Here is a 26,147-nt window from a genome sequence, read left to right on the forward strand (position 1 = left end):
CTTCTGGGAATCTTTCCACTGCAAGTTGAGGCAGGAGTAGCAGTAGGCCACTTGGCCCCTCATACCTTTCCATCATTCACCACAACCACAGTCTTCTGTGCCAGTTCCCCATCACCCTCAGTTCCTCGATCTCCCAAAGGTTCACCTTCACTTTAAATACCTTCAGTGACTGGGATGGAGAATTCCAGGGATTTGCCACACTCCGTGATAAGAGGTTCCGACACATCAGGATGCTTAGTTTCCAACCTGTAATCCTGTAATTCTGTTCATTGGAAACATCTCCACATCAACCCTATCACATCCCTTCAGAGTTTGGAGTTCAACTCCAGAGAAAATCCAGAACATTAAAAAGGTACAGCACAGGAACAGGCTACTCCACCCACAATAAACCAGCTAAAAAGCAAATCAAAAACACCAAACACTGATCCCCCCTACCTACACGTTGTCCATATCCCTCCATCTTCCTCACATCCACATGCCTAATCAAACATCTCTTAAAAGCCTCTAATGTATTAGTCTCTACCACCGTACCAGACAGAGCTTTCTGGGCATCCACCACTCTCTGAGTAAAAAAAAACTTACCCCCTTTGAACCTGCCCTCTCTCAGCTTCAATGCATGCCCTCTGGTATTAGATATTTCAATCCTGGGAAACAGACACTCCCTGACCACTCTCTCTCTGTCTCTCAGAATCTCGTAAATCTCTATCAGATCTCCCCTCAGCCTCCGACACTCCAGAGAAAACAACCCAAGTTTATCCAGCCTCTTGTGATAGCAGATGTTTTCTAAACCAGGCAGGATCCTGGTAAACCTATTCTGCACCCTCTCCGAAGCCTCAACGTCGGTCCTACGGTGGGGCGACCAGAACTGTATGCATTACTCCAGATATGGCCTAACCAGAGTTTTATAAAGTTGCAACGTAGCCTCCTGACTTCTCAGCTCAATGCCTTTACTAATAAAAGCAAGCATTCCATAAGCCTTCTGAACCACTTTATCCACCTGTGTTGCCACTTTCAAGGAGCTATGAACTTGGATCCAAAGATCTGCTCAGCAATACTGTTAATGGTCCTGTCCTTAACAGTGTACTGTCTCCTTGCATTTGCCCTGCCAAGGTGCAACACCACATTTATCTGGGTTAAACTCCATCTGTCATTTCTCTGCCCACATATGCAACTGATCTATATCATGCTGTATTCTTTGCCAGTCTTCTATACTATCCACAACTCCACCAATCTTGGTATCATCTGCAAACTTACTAACCCACTGTTCTATATTTTCATCTAGGTGATTCATATACATCACACAAAAAAAACAGAAACATCCTGTTTAACCAACATCCCTCCCCTCATAGTGAACCTTTTCTGGACTCTTTCCAATGGCTGTGTATCATTTCCTTTAACAAAAGAACCACAATGTGCGCAGAGTCCTACCATTGTCTTGTTACTGCAGCAATACTTCCTGATTTCCAAATGCCAACCCCCTCGCCACAAAGGCTAATGGAGACACTTGCCTATAGTTAGCACTCTGAACAGATGAGGGATCTCAAGATGTTTCGTGTCTTCAATATCGATCAGCCATAAGATTACAGGCTTGTTTATTTAGTGATGGACGTTTTAACCAAATAAGTCTCAGGGTGATATATAAAAGATTAATAAATTTTGGATGGTGTAAAGCACTCCTTCCCTCCGCTGGCCTGCAAGTCACCCTTGGGCAATTTCCACTTCACTGGCTCCTCACGGAACTTGGTCCCTGAGAAACCCAGCTACTCAGCACCATGTCTTCTGCACACTTACCATGCGCAGATCTCACTGAGGATTTTGGTATCTGATTCAGAAGAGGAAAGAGGACAGGTTCTACAGGATCAGGCAGGGAGGCTCTGTCGGTGGGCTGGCAGGGGAATTATAGGCTGAATGGCCTTGCCGGATAGACGGTCAGAATCCCTTTCTGAGGGTGAAAGATGTTAGGGAGGTGTGTGGGACACTTGGACGTTGTAGATATCACATCTAATGTGCTATACACAGTATATATCTCCTTATGTAAGGAAGACGTTAATGCATTAGGGGAGGTTTATTAGACTGATAGTGAAAAGCAAATTGCTGGAGGAGCTGTGGAGGGAAATAGACCATTGAGATTTCAGATCAAGGCTTTATCAGAATCCCTTCCCCAGGGTAGAAATATCAAATACTAGAGGGCATGCATTTAATGCGGGAGGGGGAGGGGGAGGAAGTTCAGAGATGTGTTGGACAAGATGTTTATTAACTCGGGGGTGGGTGCCTAGAACGGGGTAGCAGTGCAGATGCAATAGTGGAAGTCATGAGGTGGGGTGGATTTACAAGAGAATGGAGTCATGTAGATCATGTGCAGGCAGGAGAGTTTTAGCTTGATTCAACATTGTGTTCAGTGCAGACATTGTGGGCTGAAAGGCCTGTTTCTGCACTGGATGTTCTGTATTACATTGGGAGATGCGTCACTGCTGGCGAGGGCACCAGTCCTCATCGGCGGATCAGAAGTGGAGAGAGTGAGCAATTTCAAGTTCCTGGGTGCCAATATCTCAGAGGATCTAATCTGGACCCAATGTGTTGATGCAGCTACAAAGAAGTCACTACAGCGGCTATTTTTCATTTGGAGTTTGAGACAATTTGGTATGATACCAGAAACACCAGAAATTTTCTACAGACGTACCATGGAGAGCTTTCACTGTCTGGTATGGGTGGTTGGGGTGGGTGGGGGGGGGGTACTACTATCCAGGATCGAAGATGCAGAGAGTTGTGATCTCAGTCAGCTCCATCATGGGCACTGGCATCCGTAGTATCCAGGACATCTTCAAGGAGTGATGCCTCAAAAAGATGGCATACATCATTAAGGACCCCCCATCACCCAGGTCGTGCCCTCTTCTCATTGCGATCATCAGGGAGGAGGTACAGGAGCCTGAAGACGTGCACTCAATGAATCAGGAACAGCTTCTTCCCCTCTGCCATCTGATTTCTGAATGGACATTGAACCCATGAATACTACCTCACTACTTTTTAATTTTTGTTTTTGCACTACTTCTTTAATTGAACTGATTCTGATTTCTGTGCTTTCTCCATTGTTCTAGCTCGTCCTGTCTGGCTGGGCACAATGTCTCCGGATGAGGACACCGAGTGGCTCCTGCAGCTGCTAAAGGAGGTACAACTGGAACAGTTCTACCTGAGGATCCGTGACGACCTCAATGTTACCCGTCTCTCGCACTTTGACTTTGTCAAGACTGTCGACCTGGAACGAATCGGGATGGGGCGGCCAGGTATGCTTTTTGTGGGGGCAAGGATGCACGATCTACCTTACCCCACAGTTCCCTCTCTCTGTGGGTACCTGCCCTGCTCCTCATGTCTCTCCCCATCTCCCTCTGTCTATCCTCTGCATTTAGACCACTCTGTTACCTCTCTCTCCTCCCATTCTTTCACAACCCCTCTCATTCTTTCATGCTCTTACTGTCTAATTCTTTCACTCTCTTTTCATTCCTTTCACTCTTTCTTTTGCTCACTTTCTTTCATGCTCTCTCTCTTTCATTCTTTGTTTCTTACTCTTATTCTTTCTCCTTCCTTCTTTCTCTTTGTCATCCTTCCCTCCCTCTGTTTCTCTCTCTTTTTTCTTTCTTCACCATTAAGATATTCATTGATGACTCTTTCCCAATGGGAAATGTGCTTAGATTACGCATTCCCAATAGGATAAATGCCAAGGTTACTCTTCCCTGTAGGATGTACACAAAGATTACTCTTCCCCAATAGGATATACACTAAGATTACCCTTCTTAGTATAATATAAATGAAGATCACTCTTCCCCAATAGGATATAAACAAAGATTATTCTTCCCCAATAGGATACAAACTAAGATTATTGTTCCCAATAGGGTACATGCTGAGATTACCCTTCCCCAATAGGATATAAACAAAGATTACTCTTCCCCAATAGGGTACAAACTAAAATTACTCTTCCCCAATAGGGTATATGCTGAGAGTACTTCATCAATAGGGTACATGCTAAGATTATTCTTCCCAAATAGTGTACACACTTGGATTACTCTTCCCTAATAGGGTACACGATAGGATTACTCTTTCCCAATAGTCTACACGCTAAGATTACTCTTCCCTAATAGGGTACATGCTAATATTACTCTTCATTAATAAGGTACACACTAGGCTTACTCTACCCCATTAGGGTACATGCTGAGATTACTCTTCCCCAATCGGGTACATACTAAGGTTACACTTCCCCAATAGGATATGTACTATGATTTCTCATTCTATTAGGAAATGGGCTGACATCGCTCTTGCCTCACAACGTGCATGCCGAGATTTCTTTTCCCCAAACAGGATTTACAATAAGAAAATTCTTGTGGTAGAAATAGAGAGAGTACAGAAGAGATTCATCATGGTGATGCCTGGAATGTAGGGCTGTAGTTAAAAAGATTGGGTAGACATATCTCATGGGAATGTGAAGGCTAAAAGGTGACCATACAGAGGACTGTAACATGATGATCATGATACAGAGGTTTATAAAATTATGAGGGTCACAGGTAGTCAGAATCTTTTTCCTAGGGCTGGAATTAGGAGGCACAGGTTCAATGTTACAATTATTTTCAAAGTACGTATGCAGTATCCATCCCTGAGATTCATCTTCCCCACAGACAGCCACAAAACAAAGAAAACCATGGAACCCGTTTAAAGAAAAAGATCAAACCCCCCCACCCCCACACGCAAAAAAAACCTCACGCAAACAGCAACAAAAAAGCAAGCAAAAACACAGAATATGAAACTCAAAATCGTAAGAGTCCATATTCAGTTCAACTCTGTGTTTGTAATCTGCGGGCTACCCCGACTCAAAATCACCCAATGTTGATAGTGAGAGGGGAGAAATTTATAGGTAATGTGAGGGGATAAGTTTTTCACGCTTACAGAGAAGTGCACGTGTGCAAAGATCCAATGAAAAACTTACTTGCAGCAGTATCACCAGCACGAAGCATCAGAGACACAACATTCACGGGGAAATCACAAATTAAATATAAACTATATAATATTATACAATTAAATATCTAATTTAGTGCAACATCCTCATAGTATTGATATGTTTAGCTAGTGATTGGGCTGTGCGTATTGGTTCAAAAACAGAATGGTTGAAGGAATGTCACTGTTCCTGAACCTGGTGATGTGGGACTTCAGGCTTCAGTACTCTGTGTTTGAGGTAGCTGTGAGAAGATGGCATGGTCAGGATAATGAAGATCTTCAATGATGCATGTTGCCTTCTAGAGGCAGAACCAATGGTGGGGAGAGATAGGCCCGTGAAGGACTGGGCTGAGTCCATCACAAAGGCACCACTGTCAGCATCAGCAAGGTGGGTCAAAGTGTCTGTGTCTGTGCTGTACAATTCTATGATTTTCCCTGAAAGTTTAGCACCAAGTCCCTCTGCCCTCTGACACCCTTCCTGCCCATCATTTCAACTCACAAATTAGAGGTCTGAGACTTTACTTTGTGAGTTCGTCAGCCTAGGTCCCCAGATACTTTTGCACATTTCTGTAGATGGACGTGGAGAGAATTCTGACACAGATGGGCACAGAACCTCCAAAGCACAGGACTACAGAAGGCTACAGAGGGATGTAGGCTCAGTCAGCTCCATCACAGACACAACCCTCCTCGCCATCGAGAGGTGGTGTCACAAGAAGGTGGCATTTACCATTCAGGACCTGTGTCTCTTCTCAATACTACCATCAAGGAAGAGGTGCAAGAGCCTAACGACTCGCACTCAATGATTCAGAAACAGCTTCTTCCCCTCTGCCATCAGGTTTCCGAACACTATCTTGTTATTCCTTTGGTAATTTATAATAATGTAAATTATATCAAAGTTCAAAGTAGATGTTATTATCAAAGTACGTATTTGTCACCATATACAACCCTGAGATTCATTTTCCTGTGGGCATACTCAGTAAATCTATAGAATAATAACTAAAAATAAATAAATCTATAGAATAATAACTATAACAGAATCAAAGAAAAGCCACACGACTTGGGCATTCACCCAGAGTGCAGAAGACAACAAACTGTGCAAATACAAAAGAAAAGATAATAATAATAAATAAGCAATAAATATAGAGAACATGAGATGAAGAGGCCTTGAAAGTGAGTCTGTTGGTTGTGGGAACATTTCAGTGATGGGGCAAATGAAGTTGAGTTCATCCTAATGAAGGGTCTCAGCCCGAAGTATTGATTTTTAATTCCCATCCATAAACATTGCCTGACCTGTTGAGCTCTCTCGGCATATTGCTCTAGATTTCCAGCATCTGCAGTACCCCTTGTGTCTGTGAGTGAGGTTATCCTCTTTGGTTCAAGAGCCTGGTGGTTGAGGAGTAGTAACTGTTCTTGAACCTGGTGGTGTGAGACGTGAGACTCCTGTACTTTCTACCTGATGGCGCAGTGAGAAGAGAGCGTGGCCTGGGGGGTGGGGATCTCTGATGATGGATGCTGCTTTCCTACAGCAGGACCTCATGTAAATGTGCTCAATGGTTGGGTGGGCCTTGCCCATGAGGGACTGGGCTGAATCCATTACCTTTTGTAGGATTTTGAGGGATAGTAATATATGGTATATTTATCCCTGGATCTCACACAACACCTGCTCCTATGCAGTGTCTTGCTGTCATAGAATCTCAAGTTTCAAGTTGTACACTGTAAATCATTCAGTGATAAACCTCACTCAGGTTCTGCATCCCTCCTACAGGGCACAGACGTCTCTTTGAGGCAGTGAAGCGAAGGCGGATGATGGCTCGGCCAAAGTCATGGATGTCTAAGGTAAACCATGTTGCTCACCTCCATACATCAGATGGTGTGTGTGTATCTGTGTGTGTCTGTGCGTGTGCGTGCAATTGTGCACACACAGTGGGGGGAAGAGAGAGGGAAAAAGGTTTAGGTGCCTTTGCCAGAGCTGGAATGTAACGGTGAAACTTCATAAGGAATTGGTCAGGCCATCTTGGAATATTGTGAGCAGTTTTGGGCCCCTCATGTAAGAAAGTGGCAGGGTAGACATACGTCTCTACTAAAAGAGGTGTGAGGCACTCCTTCCCTCCGCTAGCCTGCAGGTCACCCTTGGGTGAGGTGTAACACCTGCTTAACCTCCTGATCAGAGTCACGTGAAGCCATGGGACCAGGTGGTGGATGGTTGTGTGAGCAACTGGCACATATCACATCCTGTTTATGTGACCACTGACACAGAAAGACAATCTCTGAAGAGTATTTGAAATGGCTGGGGTCACTTACCTTGTAAAGACACTGCCCAGAAGAAGGCAATGGCAAACCACTTCTGTAGAAAAAATTATCAAGGACAATAATGGTCATGATCGCCCACGTCATACAACATGGCACATGATGGCAATGATATCTAAGAATAGATGTACTGACATTGGAGAAGGTTCCGAGGAGGTTCATGAAATTGATCCCAGAAATGAAAGGGTTAAAGTATGAGGAGCGTTTGATGCCTCTGAGTCTGTACTCCCCTGAGTTTAGGTGAATGAGGGTATCTCATTGAAACCTATTGAATATCTTAATTCCTCAATGGACTGGATGTGTAAAGGATGTTTCCTGTAGTGGGAGAGTCTAGGACTAAAGGACACAGCCTCAGGATAGCCGGGTAACCCTTTAGAACTGGCATGAGGAGAAATTTCTTTAACCAAAGGGTGGTGAATCTGTGAAATTCTTTGCCACAGATGACTGTGGAAGCGAAGTCATTGAGTATATTTAAACTGGAGGTTGATAGATTCTTGATTACGAAAGATGTCAAAGGTTACAGGGAGAAGGCAGGTGAGTGGAGTTGAGAGGATAACAGATCATCCATGATGGAATGGTAGAGCAGAATTGATGGGCTGAATGGCCTAATTCTGCTCCTACATCTTATGGTTTTATGGAAGTTCTGCTGGGTCTCTCCATTAGGTAGCTCACCCACACCTTCTCAAAGGGGAATTAGAGATGGGCCAGAAACACTGTTCCTATCATAACCAACCACAACACACAGCTAACTAAAGAACTAACCCCTCCATCTCTTCCCTTGAACTTTGATGATTTTGCTGCACCATCTGCAAGCTCCAGTCAGGCAGACGTTGCTGAGGCAGCCACCATTTTGTCCCGGCAGGTGTTCAGCGCGAAGGCGGGTGACAACTACGATCAGCCATCGTATGCAGGTGGGCAAAACCCCTCGGCCCCGGAGTCGGACTTTGCACTCAAGTGCCTGATCAACGAGAGGGACCTGGCCCTGCACGAGCGCCTGGGCAATGGCTCCTTCGGCGTGGTGAGGCGGGGGGAGTGGAGGCTGCCCAACGGGCGTGTGGTAAGTGCCCATGAAACACCCCTCCCTCCCTTTCCACAGGGGGTGGGGGGAGCTATATGTCCTGCCTTGCATGCAAGCCCCTCTATACGTACCCAGGTTTCTCCCAGTGATTTTGCCCTTTCGCGGTCCGCAGACTGAGAGGGTTGAATACTCTTCACTGTCAGAGGAGCCTGTGTGACATGGCCAGTGCAATTGTCGCTGATTTGATTCCAAAGTTCAAAGTAAATTTATTATCAAAGTACACCTTTGTCACCCTATACAACCCTGAGATTCATTTTTTTACGGGAACACTCAATAAATCCATGGGAGAGTAACAACCGTAACAGACTGAATGGAAGACCGCACCAACAGGTAGCATGTGCAAATGGGATTTGTGCAAATGGGCAAGGGTTAGCATGGAAATGGTGGGCAGAAGGGCCTTTTTCTGTGCTGTCCTACTCCACAATGACACTACATTGAGACAATACAGCATGTCCAGAAGATGTAGAAGCTCCCATAGTCACACGTTACAGAAGGGAGACAACATCACCAGCAGCCTGTCCTGGTCCAAGCACATAGACACCACGGCCAAGGAAGCTCACCAGCACCTCGACTTCCTCAGAAGGCTGAGGAAATTTGGCATGCCTCCTTCAAGCCTCACTAATTCCTATAGGTGCACCACGGAAAGCATCCTGTCCGGGTGAGTCTCGGCTCGCTTGGCCAAAGATGGCAAGTAACTGCAGAGAGTTGTGGAGAGTTTCCGGGACACAGCTCAGCGTGTCATGGAAACCAGCCTCCCCTCCAGGGATTCTGTCTACACTTCCTGCCGCGTCAGGAAAGCAGCCGGATGTAACCACTGACCCCTCCCATCCTGGTCAGAGCATACAAAAGGCTGAAAACATACCACGAGGCTTGAGGACAACTTCAACCCCGCTGTTATGAGACTACTAAGTCAGAAGCAGAATGAAAATCAAGTTTAATATCACCAGCATATGTTGTTGTGCAGCACCGGTACAGTGCAATACACAATAATAAAAAAAATGTGAATTACAGTAAGTAGTTAAATTAAATAAAACAGTAGTGAGGTAGTGTTCATGGGTTCAATGTCCATTCAGAAATCAGATGGCAGAGAGGAAGAAGCTGCTCTTGAATCAAGTGTGTGTCTTCAGGCTCCTGTACCTGCTCCCTGATGGTAGCAATGAGAAGAGGCATGTCCTGCATGATGGGATCCTTAATGATGGACGCTGCTTTTTTGAGGCACTGCTCCTTGAAGCTGTCATGGAGGCCAGTGCCCATGATGGAGCTGACTGAGTTTACAACTCTCTGCAGTTTCCATCGATCCTGTGCAGTAGCCCACCCCCCACCCCAACCCCTCGCACGCCAGACACTGACGCAGCCAGTTTGAATGCTCTCCATGTACAGCTGTAGAAATTTGCAAGCGTCTTTAGTGACAAACCAAATCTCCTCAAACTCCGAAAGAAATTTAACCACTGCTGTGCCTTCTTTGTGGCTGCATCGATATGCTGGGTCCAGGCTAAATCCTCAGATATTGACACCCAGGAACTTGAAATCACTCACTCTTTCCACTTCTGATCCCTCGATGAGGACTGGGGTGTGTTCCCTCATCTTACCCTTTCTGAAGTCCACAATCAGTTCTTTCATCTTGCTGAAGCACCACTTGATGAAACCTTTTCATTGTGCAAGGTCATTGCTGAGACACCACTCAATTTGCTATCTACCTTGCCCCCATATGCTAAAGGATAAATCCTCGGCCTCACTGTCTAGCTTGTCGAAGCCCTTGCGCATTGTTGTCTTCCCGCACTGTGCTTTCTCTGTTACTGTAATACTTTATTCTGCTCCCTCTTATTGCTTTTTCCTTGTACACCCTCTATGTACTGATGTATGGAATGACTTATGTAGCTGGTCGGTAGACAAAGGTTTTCATTTTATCTCGGTACATCTGATAATAATCAACCAATTACAGTGGACAACACATTTTTTCAAAAGAGCTGCTTCCTCAGAAATTTTTTTAGTCTATGATAGACTGCTTGAAGCTGACCATAAATATAATTTCAGACTACTTGTATCACGCGGGAAACAAGAAATTACCTTTTATTGAATATAATGCACTTAATTGCATTATGGTGCTGACATTTTGCTATAGTTCAACCGAGCTAAAATTGTTTTGTTGATGGTTTTCATTTGTACTCAGACTCTCTGGCTTCTCACTTAAGTGTCCAACAATAATCATCCAGCATTGATGGATTCCAGTTGCCCTGATAACGTTTCTCCATGACCGCAAAATCCTGTTGAAACCATTCGCCATGATTGTCACTGACTCTGCCAAAATTTGCAGGGAAGAAGTATAAATGGGAATGCAGAAAATAAATCTTTACTGACATATTGCACTTCATGGTTTTGTATGTTTGAAGCATGTTGTCAACCAGCTGCATGTAATTTGATGCTCTGTAGTTGCCAAGAAATTTTCAACAACATCCTTGAATGCCTTCCATGTGATTGTCTCTGGTCCCACTAGAAGTTCTTTGAATTGCCTGTCATTGATGACCTGTTTGATTTATGGACCAACAAAAATGCCTTCCTTAATCTTGGCATCAGTTGTTCTGACTTGAATTATGAAATGAAATAACAAATATAGGTGATCTCAATAAAAGTAGCCTGTGATAGTCAAATTTCACAGTTATTTTCATGATTGGTAGCCAAAATCCATAAGATACACCCAAAAGTATTCAGGAAGCAGTCTTTGTTGTCCAGTGTTAACAGTCGCTACCTCTGACAGTGACACACTCCTCAGCTCCACTCTGGGGTGCAGGGACTTGAGCCCGTGAGCCACTGGGGTGAGGCAAGAGAGGTACACACCCCTTCTTCTCCTCCGACAAGACACCGGCTCCCTCTCTCAACCACCACCCTGCATTTCCTGGAAAGGGGCAGGAGTGGGCAGCACAGAGGGAGGGGTAGCAATACGATCTCACCTGTGTCTTCGCCCTGCCTTTCACAGGGTTTTTCTACAGCTGGGGTATTTCTGGGGGCGCTGGTGGTATTGTTTTTCCAGCCAGCGGGTGACTAGGACTGGGATCACGGTGTCAGGGGCTCGCCGCCGCTGTCTCCTGATTGGATCCTCACATCTGGTGACGGGCGCCCTCCTCGCTGTCTCTTTCAGCTCAACGTGGCCGTGAAGTGCCTGAGGCCGGACATCATGAGTGAAGCTGAAGCCACAGCTGACTTCCTGCAGGAGATCAACGCGATGTATGCGTTGAACCACCCCCACCTCATCCACCTGTACGGGGTCATCCTCAGTCACCCGATGAAAATGGTAAGTACCATCCAGTGCGTGGTTTCCTAGCAACACCGCGTGCACGTCCCTCTGAGTTGGAGTGGGGGTGAGGTGCCCATTTTATGGTACTGCAGCCCAGTTCTACGTTCAGGACTGCTGGACTCACTGATCCTCTATTGTAGAACCCAATCCAGCAGCCCACAAGGGCACTGGGTTCCGAATTAGTTCCTTAACTCCAGTTCAAAGCTTGTATTCTAGATTCTGGTGGATGTTCTAGATTGGGGAATGGGTTCTGTTCTGGATGTAAGATTCTAGGTTGGGTTTGATTTGGAGTCTGGGTTTGAGATGAAGGCCTGGATTTTGGACAGGAGGGTTAATTCTAGATTGGGGTCAAGAAGCTGGAATCTGGATTAGAGAATAGACTCACTGGAGTATTTCTAGATTGGGATCTGGATTCTGACTGGAGACCTCATTCTAGACTAAGGATTAGATTCTGGGATGCCTGCTAGAATTCACATTGGGTTCTGGGGACTGGATCCTGTATTAGCTCAGACCCCGGATCGGAGAGTGGATTTTAGATTATGGTTTGAATTCTAACCTGGATCATGGGTTCTGGATCAATATCATAAACCTTAACTGGAGACGGAATTCTTGGTTGGGATCTGGAGACTGCTTAATCAGTTCTTGACACGGAACTGGAGAAGTGGTTCCAGGTTATAGTTTTCTAGGACAGTGTCCATGGGCTGGATTAGGGCCTGGATCTAGTCTGGAAATGTGGTTCTAGATCATTTCTGGTTCTAGACCAGAGGAGGGGTTCTGGATTTCTCCACCTGGAGACCAGGATTCTAGATTAGGATCCAAATTGGGTCTGGATTTTGAAATAGTGTCTGAATTTTGGGCTGGAGTTTATTCTAGTTCAGAGTCTGAATTCTGGACTGGAGACAGGAGATTCTAGATTATGATCCAGATCAGGTCTGGGTCCTGGAGTTGTGTCTGGATTCTGGGCTGAAGACTGGGCTCTAAATTAGATTTAGAGTTTGGATTGGAGTCTTGGTTCAAAAATAGACCCTGGATTCTGGATGAAGGCCTGCATTCTGGATTAGAGATGAGGTTCTGGGCTGAAACCCAGATTCGGGTAAAGCTTGAGTTCATCTCTATTCAGTGGTAGAGGCTGGTGGAAAAACAATTGCAAGTGACATCAAGATGAACGGGGTAGTCTCTGCAAAACTCATACCCAGGAGATGGGGGTAAACTTCATTTTAAGACTAGAACATAAAAGCAAGGATGTAATGTTAAGGCTTTATAAGACACTGGTGAAGCCTCACTTGGAGTTTTGTGAGCAGTTTTGGGCCCTCGTCTAAGCAAAGATGTAAGGAAAGATTGGAAAGGGTTCAAAAGAGATTTGTGACGATGATTCCAGGAATGAAAGGATTTTCCTATGACCAGAAATTGTAGGTTCTGGGCCTGTACTCACTGGAATCTAAAAGAATGAGAGGGGATCTCATTAAAACCCATTGAATGTTGAAAGGCTTTGTTAGAGTGAATGTGAAGAGGATGTTTCCTTTGGTGAGGGTGTCTAGGACCAGAGAGCATAGCCTCAGATTAGAGAGATGTCTATTTAGAACAGAGATGAGGAGGAATTTTCAGACCGTGGTGAATCTGTGGAATTCATTGCCATAGGCGGCAGTGGAGGCCAAGTCTTTGGATATATTTAAAGTGGAGGCCGGTAGATTCTTGATTAGTCAGGGCATGAAGGAGACTGGGGCTGACAGGAAAATGGATCAGCCATGATGAAGTGGCAGAGCAGACTCGATGGGCCGAATAGCCTAATTCAGCTCCTAAGTCTTATGGGCTGTGACGATGACACTGTGTTTCCTTCAGAGGGTGGGTATTGGGGTTGTGAACTGAGAGGGTGAACGTGACTGAGATCTGTGGGAGCTTCGGTCAGGAGTCAGTGCGTCAGCAGTCTGGATCGGTCAAAGATCTCATTATGATGACTGCACCAGCAGGACACAGTGCAAAAGTGACAGGGACAGAAATGGAAAACACTGTCTCCTGACAAATCAGATTTATTCCCTCTGCACCACCCCATCACACACTCCCAGGGTCAGACACAGAGTGAAGCTCCCTCTACACTGTCCCATTAGACACTCCCAGGGTCAGACACAGAGTGAAGCTCCCTCTACACCGTCCCATCACACACTCCCAGGGTCAGACACAGAGTGAAGCTCCCTCTACACTGTCCCATCACACACTCCCAGGGTCAGACACAGAGTGAATCTCCCTCTACACTGTCCCATCACACACTCCCAGGGTCAGACACAGAGTGAAGCTCCCTCTACACTGTCCCATCACACACTCCCAGGGTCAGAGACAGAGTGAAGCTCCCCCTACACTGTTTTATCACACGCTCCCAGGACAAGGAAACCATGGGTCAGATACAGAGCGAAGCTTAGTCTCTAAGTGTATCAAAGAGGAAGTTAATAGGTATTGAGGGGGTGGTGTGGGATAGTGTTAATAGAAGAGAGGTTGGTAAAGAGCCAGCCTTGATCTCTCAGAGCAATGGAACAGACAGAAAGGCCAAAGGTTTCGTGCAGCTTCTTTTCCTGACGATCTCTCCCTGCAGGTGACGGAGCTGGCCCCCCTTGGGTCCCTGTACGACCACCTACGCAGCCGACATGCCGCCTTCCCCATCCACCTGTTGTGGCTGTACGCAGTCCAGGTGTGTGAGGGCATGGACTACCTGGAGTCCCATCACTTCATCCACCGCGACGTGGCTGCCCGCAACATCCTGCTGGCCAACGAGGAGCTGGCGAAGATCGCCGACTTCGGCCTGACCCGCTCGCTCTCTGACACTGACCACTACGTGATGCAGGCTCATCGCAAAATCCCCTTTGCCTGGTGAGAAGCACCCTAGGGGGTAGCGTGTGTGTGTTAGAGTGAGATAGAGAGGGAGTGTACGTTTGTGTGTGTGTGTGTGTAATGTGTGCATATGCAAATATGTGTGAATATGCAAATATGTGTGAAAAAGAGCAAATGTGTGAGAGAGAATGTGTGGGTGTGTGTGTGCGTGTGTGTGAGAGAGACCCACACAGCGGTACAGCCCTGTGCATGGGCGGTGCAGAGAGATCTTGCAGTCTCACCTCGACCCTCACCCAGTGAACCCACAGGGACAGTCGCTCCCTCTTCACTCTGCCTGTCCTCCACTTCACCCCCAGGTGCGCTCCAGAGAGCCTGAAGTCGGGAACCTTCTCCCACGCGTCTGACGTCTGGATGTACGGGGTTTTGTTGTGGGAGCTGTTCTCCTACTGCGAGGAGCCCTGGTTGGGGATGTATGGCCGAGAGGTAAGGGGGATGGTGAATAACGTGGTGGGAGGACCTCGGGGGGTGGTGGGTAGGACAAATGTTTCTTCCAGTGAGTGGGCTATAGATTCAACTGTGTCAGCTGAGGATCACAGAGTCACAGAGCTCGGGTAAAGGCCATTCAGCCCAACTCATCCATGCCAACCAAGATTTCCAGTCAGCCTAGTCTGATTGCTTGCAATTGTCCCATATCCTTCTAAACTTTTCCTATCCATGTGCCTGTCAAGGTGCTTTTACACTGGACAACAATTTTTTATGGAAGTGATCAAAAGGGTTGCTTCCTCAGAATTTTTTTTTTTGGTTATGATAGACCGCTTGAAGCTGAACTCAAATATAATTTCAGACTACTTATATCATGTAGGAATTTGGAGAAACAAGAAATTACCTTTTATTGAATATAATGTGTTTAACTGCATACTAGTGCTGACTCTTTGCAATATTTCAACTAAACTAAAAGTGTTTTGTTGATGATTTTTGTTTGTACTCAGTGTTTGAGGCTTCTCAATTAAAGTGTCCAACAATAATCAGCCAGCATTGATGGATTCCAGTTACCCTGATACAGTTTCTCCATGACCGCAATGTCCTGGTGAAACCTTTCGCCATGCTCGTCACTGACAGTGCCGAGATTTGCAGGGAAGAAGTCTAAATGGGAATGCAGAAAATGAATCCTTAGTGATATGTTACTCTTCATGGTTTTGTATGCTTGAAGCATGTCATCAACCAGCTGCACCTATATTGGGGCTCTGTAGTTGCCAAGAAAAGTTTCAACAATATCTTTGAATACCTTCCATGCAATTTTCTCCGGTCCCACTAGAAATCTCTGAAATGCCCGTCATTGATGACTTGTTTGATTTGTGGACGCACAGTAATGCCTTCCTTAATCTTGCATCAGTTATTCTGGGAAATATTTGCCTCAAATATCAAAATCCTCCATGAAAATTGGTGCCCTTTCTAAAACCTGTCCTGCCATGCAGCATCTGCCCTGCCTAAGAGTGACCAGACCTTTGTGGACAAGATAGAAAACTTCTCAGCTTACATTGTGGGCAACATTTTAATTGACTTGAATTGTGAATTGAAATAACAAAAATAGGTGATTTTTTTTCAAAAAGGTGCAATTTTAGGGAAATTTCATGGTGATATTCTGGTCATGCAACTTGGTAGAAGAATTGAAAGAGCTGATTATTTTCTAAATGGAGAGAAAATACAAAACGCTGAGGTGCAAAGATATCTGGGAGTCCTTGTGCAGGATTCCCTGAAGCTTAAGTTGTAATTTGAGTCTGTGACGAGAAAGGCAAATGAGATGTTAGCATTCACTTCAAGAGGACTAGAATATAAAGCAAGGATGTTGAGGCTTTATAAAGCACTGGTGAGGCCTCACTTTGAGTATTGTGAAAAGCTTTGGGCCCTTATTTTAGAAAGGATATGCTGAAACTGGAGAGGGTTCAAAGGAGTTTCATGAAAATGATTCCAGGATTGAATGGCTTGTCATTTGAAGAGTGCTTGACAGCTCTGGGCCTATATTCGCTGGAATTCAGAAGAATGAGGAGGTGACTTCATTGAAACTGATCGAATGGTGAAAGCCTTGATAGAATGGATGTGGAGAGGATGTTTCCTATGATGAGAGAGTATAAGACCAGAGGACACAGCCTCAGTATAGAGTGGCACCCTTTTGGAACGGAGAGGAGGAGGAATTTCTTTAGCTAGAGATGGTGAATCTGTAGAATTCTTTGCCACATGCAACTGTGGAGACCGAGTCTTTATGTATATTTAAGGCAGAGGTTGATAGATTCATGATTCTCAGAGCATGAAGGGATACAGGGAGAAGGCAGGAGACTGAGGTTGAGAGGAAAATTGGATTAACCATGATGAAATGACAGAACAGACTCAATGGGCCAAATGGCCTACTTCTGCTCCTATATCTTATGGTCTTCTCAGAAGCCCAAAATCCATAAGATACACCCAAAAGTACTCAGGAAGGAAAATCTTGGTTGTCCAGTGATATTATAATTGTATTCACCTGTGCCACCTCCTCTGGCAGCTCATTCCATGTACCCACTAACCTCTGTGTTAAAAAGTTGCCCCTCAGGTCCCCTTTAAATCTCTTATTATTCAAAACTATAACCTCTAGTTTTAGACTCCCCCTACATAGGAGGTGTAAGGCTCTCCTTCCCTCCACTAGCCTGCAGGTCACCCTTGGGCAAGGTGTAGCACCTGCTTAGCACCCCTCCCCCGATCAGGGTCACATGAAGCCATGGGGGCAGGTGGTGGATGGTCGTATGAGCAGCTGGTGCAGATCCCAAGTCCTGGTTATGTGACCACTGACGCCAGGCAGACAATCTCTGAAGAGTGTTAATAATGGCTAGAGTCACCCGTCTTGTAAAGACACTGCCCAGAAGAAGACAATGGCAAACCAGTTCTGTAGAAACAATTGCCAAGAACAATCATGGTCATGAAGAGATTGTGATCACCCACGTCATACAATATGGCTCATAACGAACCTGTACGATAAATCCTGCCTCACAATCTACCTCACTATGACCTTGCCTCTTACTATCTGCCTGCACTGCACTCTCTCTGTGGCTGTTGCACTTTATTCTGCATTGTTATTGTTTTTCCCAACTATTACTGTGGCTGACAATATCCCTCTTGAACAAAGTATACAGCGAATTGCGTTCAACAACCAGAACAGTCTGAATATTCACTGGGGGCGGCCCACAAGTGTCACCAGGCTTCTGGCACCAACATGACATGCCCACAACTCACTAACCCCAACGTGCATGTCTTTGGACTGTGGGAGGAAACCAGAGCACCTGGAGGACACCCACGGCGTCATGGGAAGAGTGTGCAAACTCCTTACAGGCAGTTTGTACTGTCTTTGTAGTTGGTACACTTCGTTTTTTGTTCTGTTATTGTTTTACCTTGTTCTACCTCAATGCACTGAGCGTAGGTGCTCGGTGAAACGATCTCCCAATCTACATTGGGTCTCACCAATATACAGGAGGCCACACTGGGAGCACTGGATACAGTAAATGACCCCAGTAGACTCACAAGTGAAGTGTCACCTCACCTGGAAGGTCTGTTCGGGGCCCTGAATGGTAGTGAGGGAGAAGATGTAGGGACAGGTGTAGCACTTATTCTGCTTGCAAGGATAAGTGCCAGGAGGGAGATGAGTGGGGAGGGTCAAAAATGTGCTTGGTGGTGGGATCTTGCTAGAGGTGGCAGAAGTTCTAGAGAATTATGTGCTGGACTTCGAGGCTGAGTGTCTGTTGAGGTCATATTCTGTGTCCAGTGCTCCCGGTGTTCCTCTTGTATATCGGTGAGACCTGACGTAGACTGGGAGACCATTTTGCTGAACACCCACACTCCATCCACCAGAAGGAGCAGGATCTCCCAGTGGCCACCCATTTCAATTCCACTTCCCACTCCCATTCTGATATGTCAATCCACTGCCTCCTTTTCTGTCAAGATGAGGCCACACTCAGGTTGGAGGAACCACACTTTGTATTCTGTCTGGGTAGCCTCCAACCTGATGCATGAACGATGATTTCTCAAACTTCTGGTAATGGCTCCCCACCCCCTTCACCATTCCTCATCCCCTTTTCCCTCTCTCACTTTATCTCCTTGCCTCCCATCGCCTCCCTCTGGTGCTCCTCCCCCTCTTATCTCTTCCATGACCTTCTGTCCTCCCCTATTAGATTCCTCCTTCTCTCGCCCTGTACCTCTTTCACCAATCAATTTCCCAGCTCATCACCCCTCCCTCTTGCATTCACCTATCATCTTGTATTTCTCCCACCCCTTCCCCACCTTTTAAATCTACTCATCTTTTTTTTTTCTCCAGTCCTGCTGAAGGGTCTCAGCCCAAAACGGTGACTGTACTCTTTTCTATAGATGCTGCCTGGCCTGCTGAGTTCCTCCAGCATTTTGTGTGTGTTGCTTGGATTTCTCTTGTTTGTGCAAGACAAGCTTTTCACCGGTAAAAATATCTCTCCCCCCCCCCCCCCCAACCCCCTGCCGCCTTCCTCTATTCCCCACTCTGGCCTCTTACCTCTTCTCACCTGCCTATCACCTCCCCCTGGGTCCCCTCCTCCTTCCCTTTCTCCTACGGTCCACTCTCCTCTCCTGGCTTCACCTATCACCTTCTAGCTAGCCTCCTTCCCCTAACCCCACCTCTTTATTCTGACGTCTTCACTCTTCTTTCTCAGTCCTGTTGAAGAGTCTCGGCTTGAAACATTGACTGTTAATTCATTTCCATGGATGCTACCTGATCTGCCGAGTTCCTCCAGTGTTTTGTGTGTGTTGCTTAAGCTTTTCACTGTGTCTTGGTACATGTGACAATAATAAACCAATTTCAATTCCAGTTTCCTCCCATGATTTTAAAAACTCCTGTAGAGTCACGCATCGGTCTTCTTCACTCTAGAGAAAAAGGTCACGACCAATTCAGTATCACTTACACTCAGTGGCCATTTTATCAGGTACAGGAGTGGAACCCCATGTGGTCTTCTGAGGCTGTAGCCCATCTACTTCAAATTTCATCATGTTGTGCATTCAGAGATGAATCTTCCTGTCAGATTGAACCAGTCTGGCCATTCTCCTCTGATCCCTCTCATTAACAGGCTGTTTTCAATGGCTCCATTTAATGTCACCTAAAATTCTTACTCTTTACAGACATCCACGAAATGGAAGAAACCCCCAAGGAATGAATGACAGAAGAATGTTAGAACCACAAAGCGCCCCCCCCCATCCCCTCCCATGCACAAGCAGCAGCAAAACATCACCCCCCCTCCCCATTTGTTCCAGCAGGAAGTGTCAGCACCCACCACCCATCAAGAAAGCAACAAAAAAGCCCCCGAAGAGCCCATAATCTGCAGTTCAACACAAAACTGCCTGCCGCTCACTGGATGGTTTTTGTTTTTTTTGCACTGTTCACTGTAAACTCCAGAGTAGGCAGTTCCCACCCTGGGGTCCACAGACCACCTCGGATAATGGCAGGGGTCCATGGCATAAAAAAAGTTTGGGAACCCCTGCTCTAGAGCCTGTCGAGTGTGAAAATACCAGCTGATCAGCATTACTCAAACCACCCTGTCTGGCACCATCAATCATTCCACAGTCAAGGTCACTTAGGTCACATTTCGTCCCCATTCTGATGTTTGGTCTGAACAATAACTGAACCTCTTGACTGTGTCTGCATGTTTCTATGCATTGAGTTGCTGCCACATGATTAGCTGATTAGATGCCTGTGTTACCAAGCAGATGTATCTAATGAAGTGATCGCTGGGTGTGGAACAGAAGGCGTCCAGTGCTGGCAGCATCCTTGTGAATCTTTTCTGCATCCTCTCTGGCCTAATCATGTCCTTCCAGTACAGAACCACAGACAATACTCCAGTTGTGGTCTGACCACCGCAACACGATTCCTGTACTCAGTGCCGGCTTTAATACCGACAATAATCATTTGAGCAGGCAGTTAACGCAGAAGAGTTAGGACCAGGTTCAGGAACTGTTATTACCCTACAACGATCAGGCCCCTGAGCCGGCATGCATGGTTTCACTCACCTCAACACTGAACTGATTCCACAACCTACAGACTCACTCTCAAGGACCCAACATATCTATGCAGCTACAAAAGCACGACACCGGCTAATTTCAATAGGAGTTTGGTATGTCTCCAGAGACACTGGCAAATTTCTACAGATGTACTGTGGGGAGCACTCTAACTGGCTGTATCACCGTCTGGTATGGGGTGGGGGGGGGCTGCTGCACAGGGTTGAAATAAGCTGCAGAGAGTTGTAAACTCAGTCAGCTCCATCACGGGCACTGGCCTCCGTAGTATCCAGGACATCTTCAAGGAGCGATGCCTCAAAAAGGGGACATCCATCATTAAGGACCCCCCTCACCCAGGACATGCCCTCTTCTCATTGCTACCGTCAGGAAGGAGGTACAGGATCCTGAAGACACACACTCAACAATTCAGCAACAGCTTCTTCCCCTCTACCATACAATTTATGAATGGACACTGAATACATGAACACTACCTCACTATTTTTATTTCTATTTTTTCTATTTATTTAATTTAACTAATATATATATATTTACTGTAATTCATAGTTTTCATTTTTTCTATCACCATGTATTGCATTGTACTGCTGCCACAATGTTAACAAATTTCACGACATATACCGGTGATATTAAACCCAACTCTGATTCTCATTACAACTCAGTATTTTTAATTTCTTTCGCACGTAGTTTGTCAACCAACGCCTCAGCCCAAAACATTGACTATTCCTCTGTATTAGATGCTGCCTGACCTGCTGAGTTCCTCCGGCATTTTGTGTGTGTGTGTTGCTCTGGATTTCCAGCGTCTGCAGAATCTCTTGTGTTTACGGTTGTTTTTCAGCCTTTATGCATAGCTTTTTGTAAATGTTACAATATTTCTTTATTTTCCTGTAATTGCCTGCAGGAAAATGAATCATAAGATAGTGTATGGTAACAAATACATATTTTGATAATGATCCCAAGGTAAATCTTAGGATACACTGGGACACATCATCGTCAGGTGTTTCAACATCAGGTGCTCCCGCCCAGGCAACGCAGCCGGGGTAGATCAGGCCCCGGCTTGTGTCCCAGCAGCACTGGTCTATGAGTCACACCTCCTGATCCGCAGCCACCCAGAGCCTCTGTGACGGTCCTGATGGCTCTTATTGCAGCCCCCGTAATGCCAGGGAGAGGGTAGGTTCTGCAGAGCGAGCAGCCATCAAAAACTCTACACCCCACCTCTATAGGCTCAGTGATAATGAGCTTTTCAAAACTGCAGCCACGCCCCCGATGGCTTGCTGGAGGCCATTTAACCTGTCGGTGTTCAGATACCCTGCCTGGAGTGGGGGTTCCTGGCACTTGGAGGTTCTGGACACTGGGGGGTGACTCTGGGCGGGGCCCCTGCTCCGGCTCACTGTGTTGAACTTTGAGTAGGTGAGTAGGGTGCTCATCCCCTCAGACCTACCTCAACAATCTCTGTAACCTCAGTCCTACATGCCTGCCTCGCCATCGTGACCTTTCACCCTCTCTTGCTCATCAACAGAAAACTCCATAATAATAGAGAGAGCACAGAGGCAGGCCCTTCAACCCATCAAGTCAGTGCCAACCCATCAACCATCCATTTAAAACCAATGACATTTTATTCTCTCCACTTTCCCACTAATTCCCCACACAGTAAGACCATAAGATATTGGGGCAGAAAGTAGGCCATGCAGCCCATCAAGTCTGCTCCGCCATTCAGTCATGGGCTGATCCAATTCTTCCAGTCATCCCCACTCCCCTGCCTTCACCCCATTCCCTTTGATGCCCTGGCTAATCAAGAACCTATCTACCTCTGCTTTAATTACACCCAATGACTTGGCCTCCACAGCCACTTGTAGCAACAAAAGTCCCCAGATTTACCACCCTCTGACTAAAGTATTTTTCTCCACAACTCAGTTCTAAATGGACGTTGTTTAATCCTGAAGTCGTGCCCACTTGTCCTAGGATCCCCTACCATGGGAAATTCCCCGACTAGGGGAGCAACTTACTGCGTCTGGTTAACCCACCAACTCCACAGTTCATTGGGATGTGGGAGGAAGACAGAGGACCACGGGGTCAAAGGGAGAACGTATGAACTCTGCGACAGAGTGCGCACATACGCACGCACACGCAGAGCACCAAAGGGTGGGTTGGAGCCCAGGTCTCTGGAGGCCGTGGGGCAGCGGCCTTCCCCACTGCCATGCGCTAGGGGGCCGAGGAGGGGGCTAGGGAGAGGTGAAGGGAGTGACCGCTTGCAAATGCAGAACGGGAAGGGGGAGGGAGGCTGGACCTCACTGAAATGGAAGGGCTAATCAAAGAACGAGCATGGATGTTGGCACGGTGTTCAAGAGGTTCGGCAAAAATAGAAATTGCTGCTTTATTATTGTACCAATATATGGTGAAAAGCTTTTGACTGCAAGCCATCTAGACAGACAGATTCTTCATTAGATAGCGCGTCAAAGGTTACGGGCTGAAGGCAGAAGAATGAGGTTCAGAAGGATAATAAATCAACCATGATGGAACAGCAGAGCAGAGTAGATGGGCTGAATGGACTGATTCTGCTCCTTATAGATCGTTCCATTGATCGAGGTAGGACAAAAGGAAAACAGAATGCCAAATAGAGTATTACAGTTACAGAGAAAGTGAGCTGCAGGTAGACATTAAGGTGCAAGGACCACTCGCACTAGATTGGGAGTTCAAGGGTTCATCCTTTAACGTATGTGAGGCTTGTTCAAGAATCTGATAAAGATGGGGTAGAAGATACCCTTAAGCCTGGTGGTTTGTACTTTCAGAGTTTCCTATCTTTTGCCCGATGGGAGAGTGGGGAAGAAGGAAGGGTGGCATGGTAGTGTATTGGTTAGCACAACGCTTTACAGTACTGGTGACACGGGTTCAATTCCCGTTGTTGCCTATAAGGAGTTTGTACGTTCTCCCTGTGATCGCGTGGGTTGCCTCTGCGTGCTCCATTCCAAAGACATACCAGTTGGTAGGTTAATTGGTCATTGTAAATTGTCCCGTCATTACACTAGGGTTAAACTGGGGGGTTGCTGGGCAGCACATGGTATGTCAATAAATAAGAGTAAGTGTCTGGGAAGTGTAGACAGAGACAGTGGAGGGGAGACTGCCGTGTCTGATGGGCTGGGAAAGTATTGAAACCTCAGCTTTCTGTGTTGGTGGCCCCTATCAGAATCATATAGGATTGGCGTGTCCCTGCAGATTTTAATCATGATCGACCGTGAGGGGAAGAGACTGGAGCAACCGGTTGACTGTCCGGCCAATATCTACAGCTTGGCACTTCGCTGCTGGTCAGCGGTGCCCGAAGACCGTCCCTCCTTCAGCTCACTCCGGCCACGAATCAAAGAGGTACCACCCATCCAACCCATGAGCATAACCACCCCCCCCCCCAACCTACCTACCTGGACAGTGGGAGATGGGAGGCAAGGGTTGGGTCCCACCCTGTGCCACAGGTCACACTGGGGAGATAGCCAGCACTGAAAGCCCTCCTTCATCCACATCCTGTCCCAGGGGAGATGGTCCTCGACAGCCGGGATGGTCGGCTGGAGATCCTCATGTGGAGGAATGTGGGATGGGGAGCAGGAATGGTGTGGAGATGGCAAGTGGGTTACCGAGGTCTAATGTGGGGTTAACAAGAGTGGACGCGTGGGTGCGTGAGTGATCGAGGGCGGGAGAGGGTGATTGCGAGTGAGGGTGGATCATTGAGAGTAGGGGCAGTTCACGAGGAAGTGGGGTGGGTTACAGGTGAGATGAGCTAGAAGGTGTAGGGGTGAGTTGTCAAGAGTGGGGGAGGGTAACAGGGAGGGGACAAATCACCAGGAGAGGGGTTGGTAATGGGGAGAGAGGATATGTGCACGGGGAGTGTTTGGGCATACAGGGAGCATGTGTTGAGAGTGGGGATGGTTACAGAGGTGTGGGGTTGGGTTATGGCAAAGGTGGGCAGGGCTAAAGGTAGGAAGGGGGCAGTTTACAGTAAGTGGGGGCGGGATTACGGAGAGAGGGGAGTGGGTGACTGAGACTGGGACTGTGGCTGTGGTGTGTCCATGGGCGAGTGTGAGTCAGACACAGCATGGAGCTGAACTGATCGAGCTCTTGTTTCGTCCCCCCAGGCCCGGCCGCTGGAAGTGAAGGCTCTGCAGGACTTCAGCGAGGCGGGGAAGCTGAAGATGCATGCCAATGATGGCATCACAATCATCGATGGACGGTGGGCTATGAGGGAGTGGCTGGGAAGGAAGGGAATGGTGGTGACGGGGGTGGGGGGTGCACGCTGAGGTCTGAGGTGAGGTTCTGGAGGAGAGGTGACTAATAGGTGGGAGGGGGCTCTCCATAATCAGGAGGCATCATCTCAAAAATAGGGGTGCCCATTTCAGATGGGAGTGAGGAGGAATCTTTTATTTAGAGTTGCATTGTGAAACCTAACCCTCTGTCTCAACGAGCCACACTGTCTGGCCACCCATCAATTTACAGCTAACCTGATCACAGGACAATTTACCTACCAACCAGTCTGTCTTTGGAATGTGGGAGGAAACTGAAACACCCAGAGGAAACCCACACGTTTTTGGGGAGAGCCAAGGTAGACGTTCAGTCAAGGTTTTGGCTGAATACCCTTCATCAGGACCCCTGAAGAGGGGTCTCAACCCAAAACATCAACTGTTCATTGCACCCCATGGATACCGTCTGACCTGTGGAGTTAGCATTTTGTGTGTATTACCCTGGATTTCCAGCATCTACAGAATCTCTTGTGTTTACGAGGTAGATGTTAATTCTGAGGGGAAGTCAAAGTTATGTGAAACAAGCTGGGGACAAGGACAGATTTAACCGAATGGTTAAAATCAATGCACTTGGGCAGAGGAATAGCAGATGGGGTTTAATCTGAACAAGTATGAACCCAAATGCAAGAAGAAAGTACACAGTAAATGGTGGGACGCCGAGGACCAGAGGGCTTGGGGTCCAAGTCCACAGTTCCCCAGAAGTGGCAACACGAGTAGACAGGTCGGCTAAAGAAGGCACTCGACATAGTTGCCTTTGTTGGTTGTGGCACATCTACATGATACACTGTCGTAGGAAAACAGCATCCATCTTCAGAGATCCCCACCACCCAAACCATGCTGTTTTCTTGTTGCTGCCATCAGGTAGAAGGTCCAAGAGCCTCAGGACTCTCACCACCAGGCTGAAGAACAGTTACCACCCAGCACACTCAGGCTCTTGTGTAAAAGGTGATGACTGCATTCACTCACTCACTCATCCATTGAGATGTTCCCACAACCAGTGATCTCACTTTAAGGACTCTATCTCATTCTCTCATGTTCTTGTTATTTATTTATATTTGCATTTGCACAGTTTGTTGTCTTCTGCACTCTGGTTGATCTTTCACTGATCCTGTTACAGTCACTATTCTATAGACTTGCTGACTATGCCCACAGGAAAATGAATCTCAGGGTTGTATATGGTGACATGTATGTATTCTGATAATAAAACTTACTTTGAACTTTGAGCATCAGAATACGGAAGTCACATTACAGCTGTATAAAAACTCTGGTTCGGCCACATCTGGAGTATTCTGGTTGCCTCTTACGGGAAGGATGTGGAGGCTTCGCTGCGGGT

The 26,147-nt window shown here is 46.7% G+C and overlaps 1 protein-coding gene across 3 annotated transcripts in view; it reads left to right on the top strand.

Annotated features, from left to right (window-relative positions):
* The window catches only part of LOC140197819 (activated CDC42 kinase 1-like), a 72,499-nt gene that overhangs the window by 34,331 nt on the left and 12,021 nt on the right, over nucleotides 1–26,147 (top strand). For all 3 annotated transcript variants that reach the window (XM_072258285.1, XM_072258287.1, XM_072258286.1), the window contains exons 2-9: nucleotides 3,096–3,281; nucleotides 6,746–6,816; nucleotides 8,150–8,344; nucleotides 11,502–11,654; nucleotides 14,242–14,516; nucleotides 14,834–14,960; nucleotides 23,745–23,891; nucleotides 24,653–24,747. In XM_072258285.1, the coding sequence (XP_072114386.1) occupies nucleotides 3,119–3,281; nucleotides 6,746–6,816; nucleotides 8,150–8,344; nucleotides 11,502–11,654; nucleotides 14,242–14,516; nucleotides 14,834–14,960; nucleotides 23,745–23,891; nucleotides 24,653–24,747 (1,226 nt within the window). In that variant the 5' untranslated portion in view covers nucleotides 3,096–3,118. The remainder of the gene's footprint in view (nucleotides 1–3,095; nucleotides 3,282–6,745; nucleotides 6,817–8,149; nucleotides 8,345–11,501; nucleotides 11,655–14,241; nucleotides 14,517–14,833; nucleotides 14,961–23,744; nucleotides 23,892–24,652; nucleotides 24,748–26,147) is intronic.

This window comes from Mobula birostris, chromosome 5 (assembly GCF_030028105.1).
Source record: "Mobula birostris isolate sMobBir1 chromosome 5, sMobBir1.hap1, whole genome shotgun sequence".
Lineage (NCBI taxonomy): Eukaryota > Metazoa > Chordata > Chondrichthyes > Myliobatiformes > Myliobatidae > Mobula > Mobula birostris.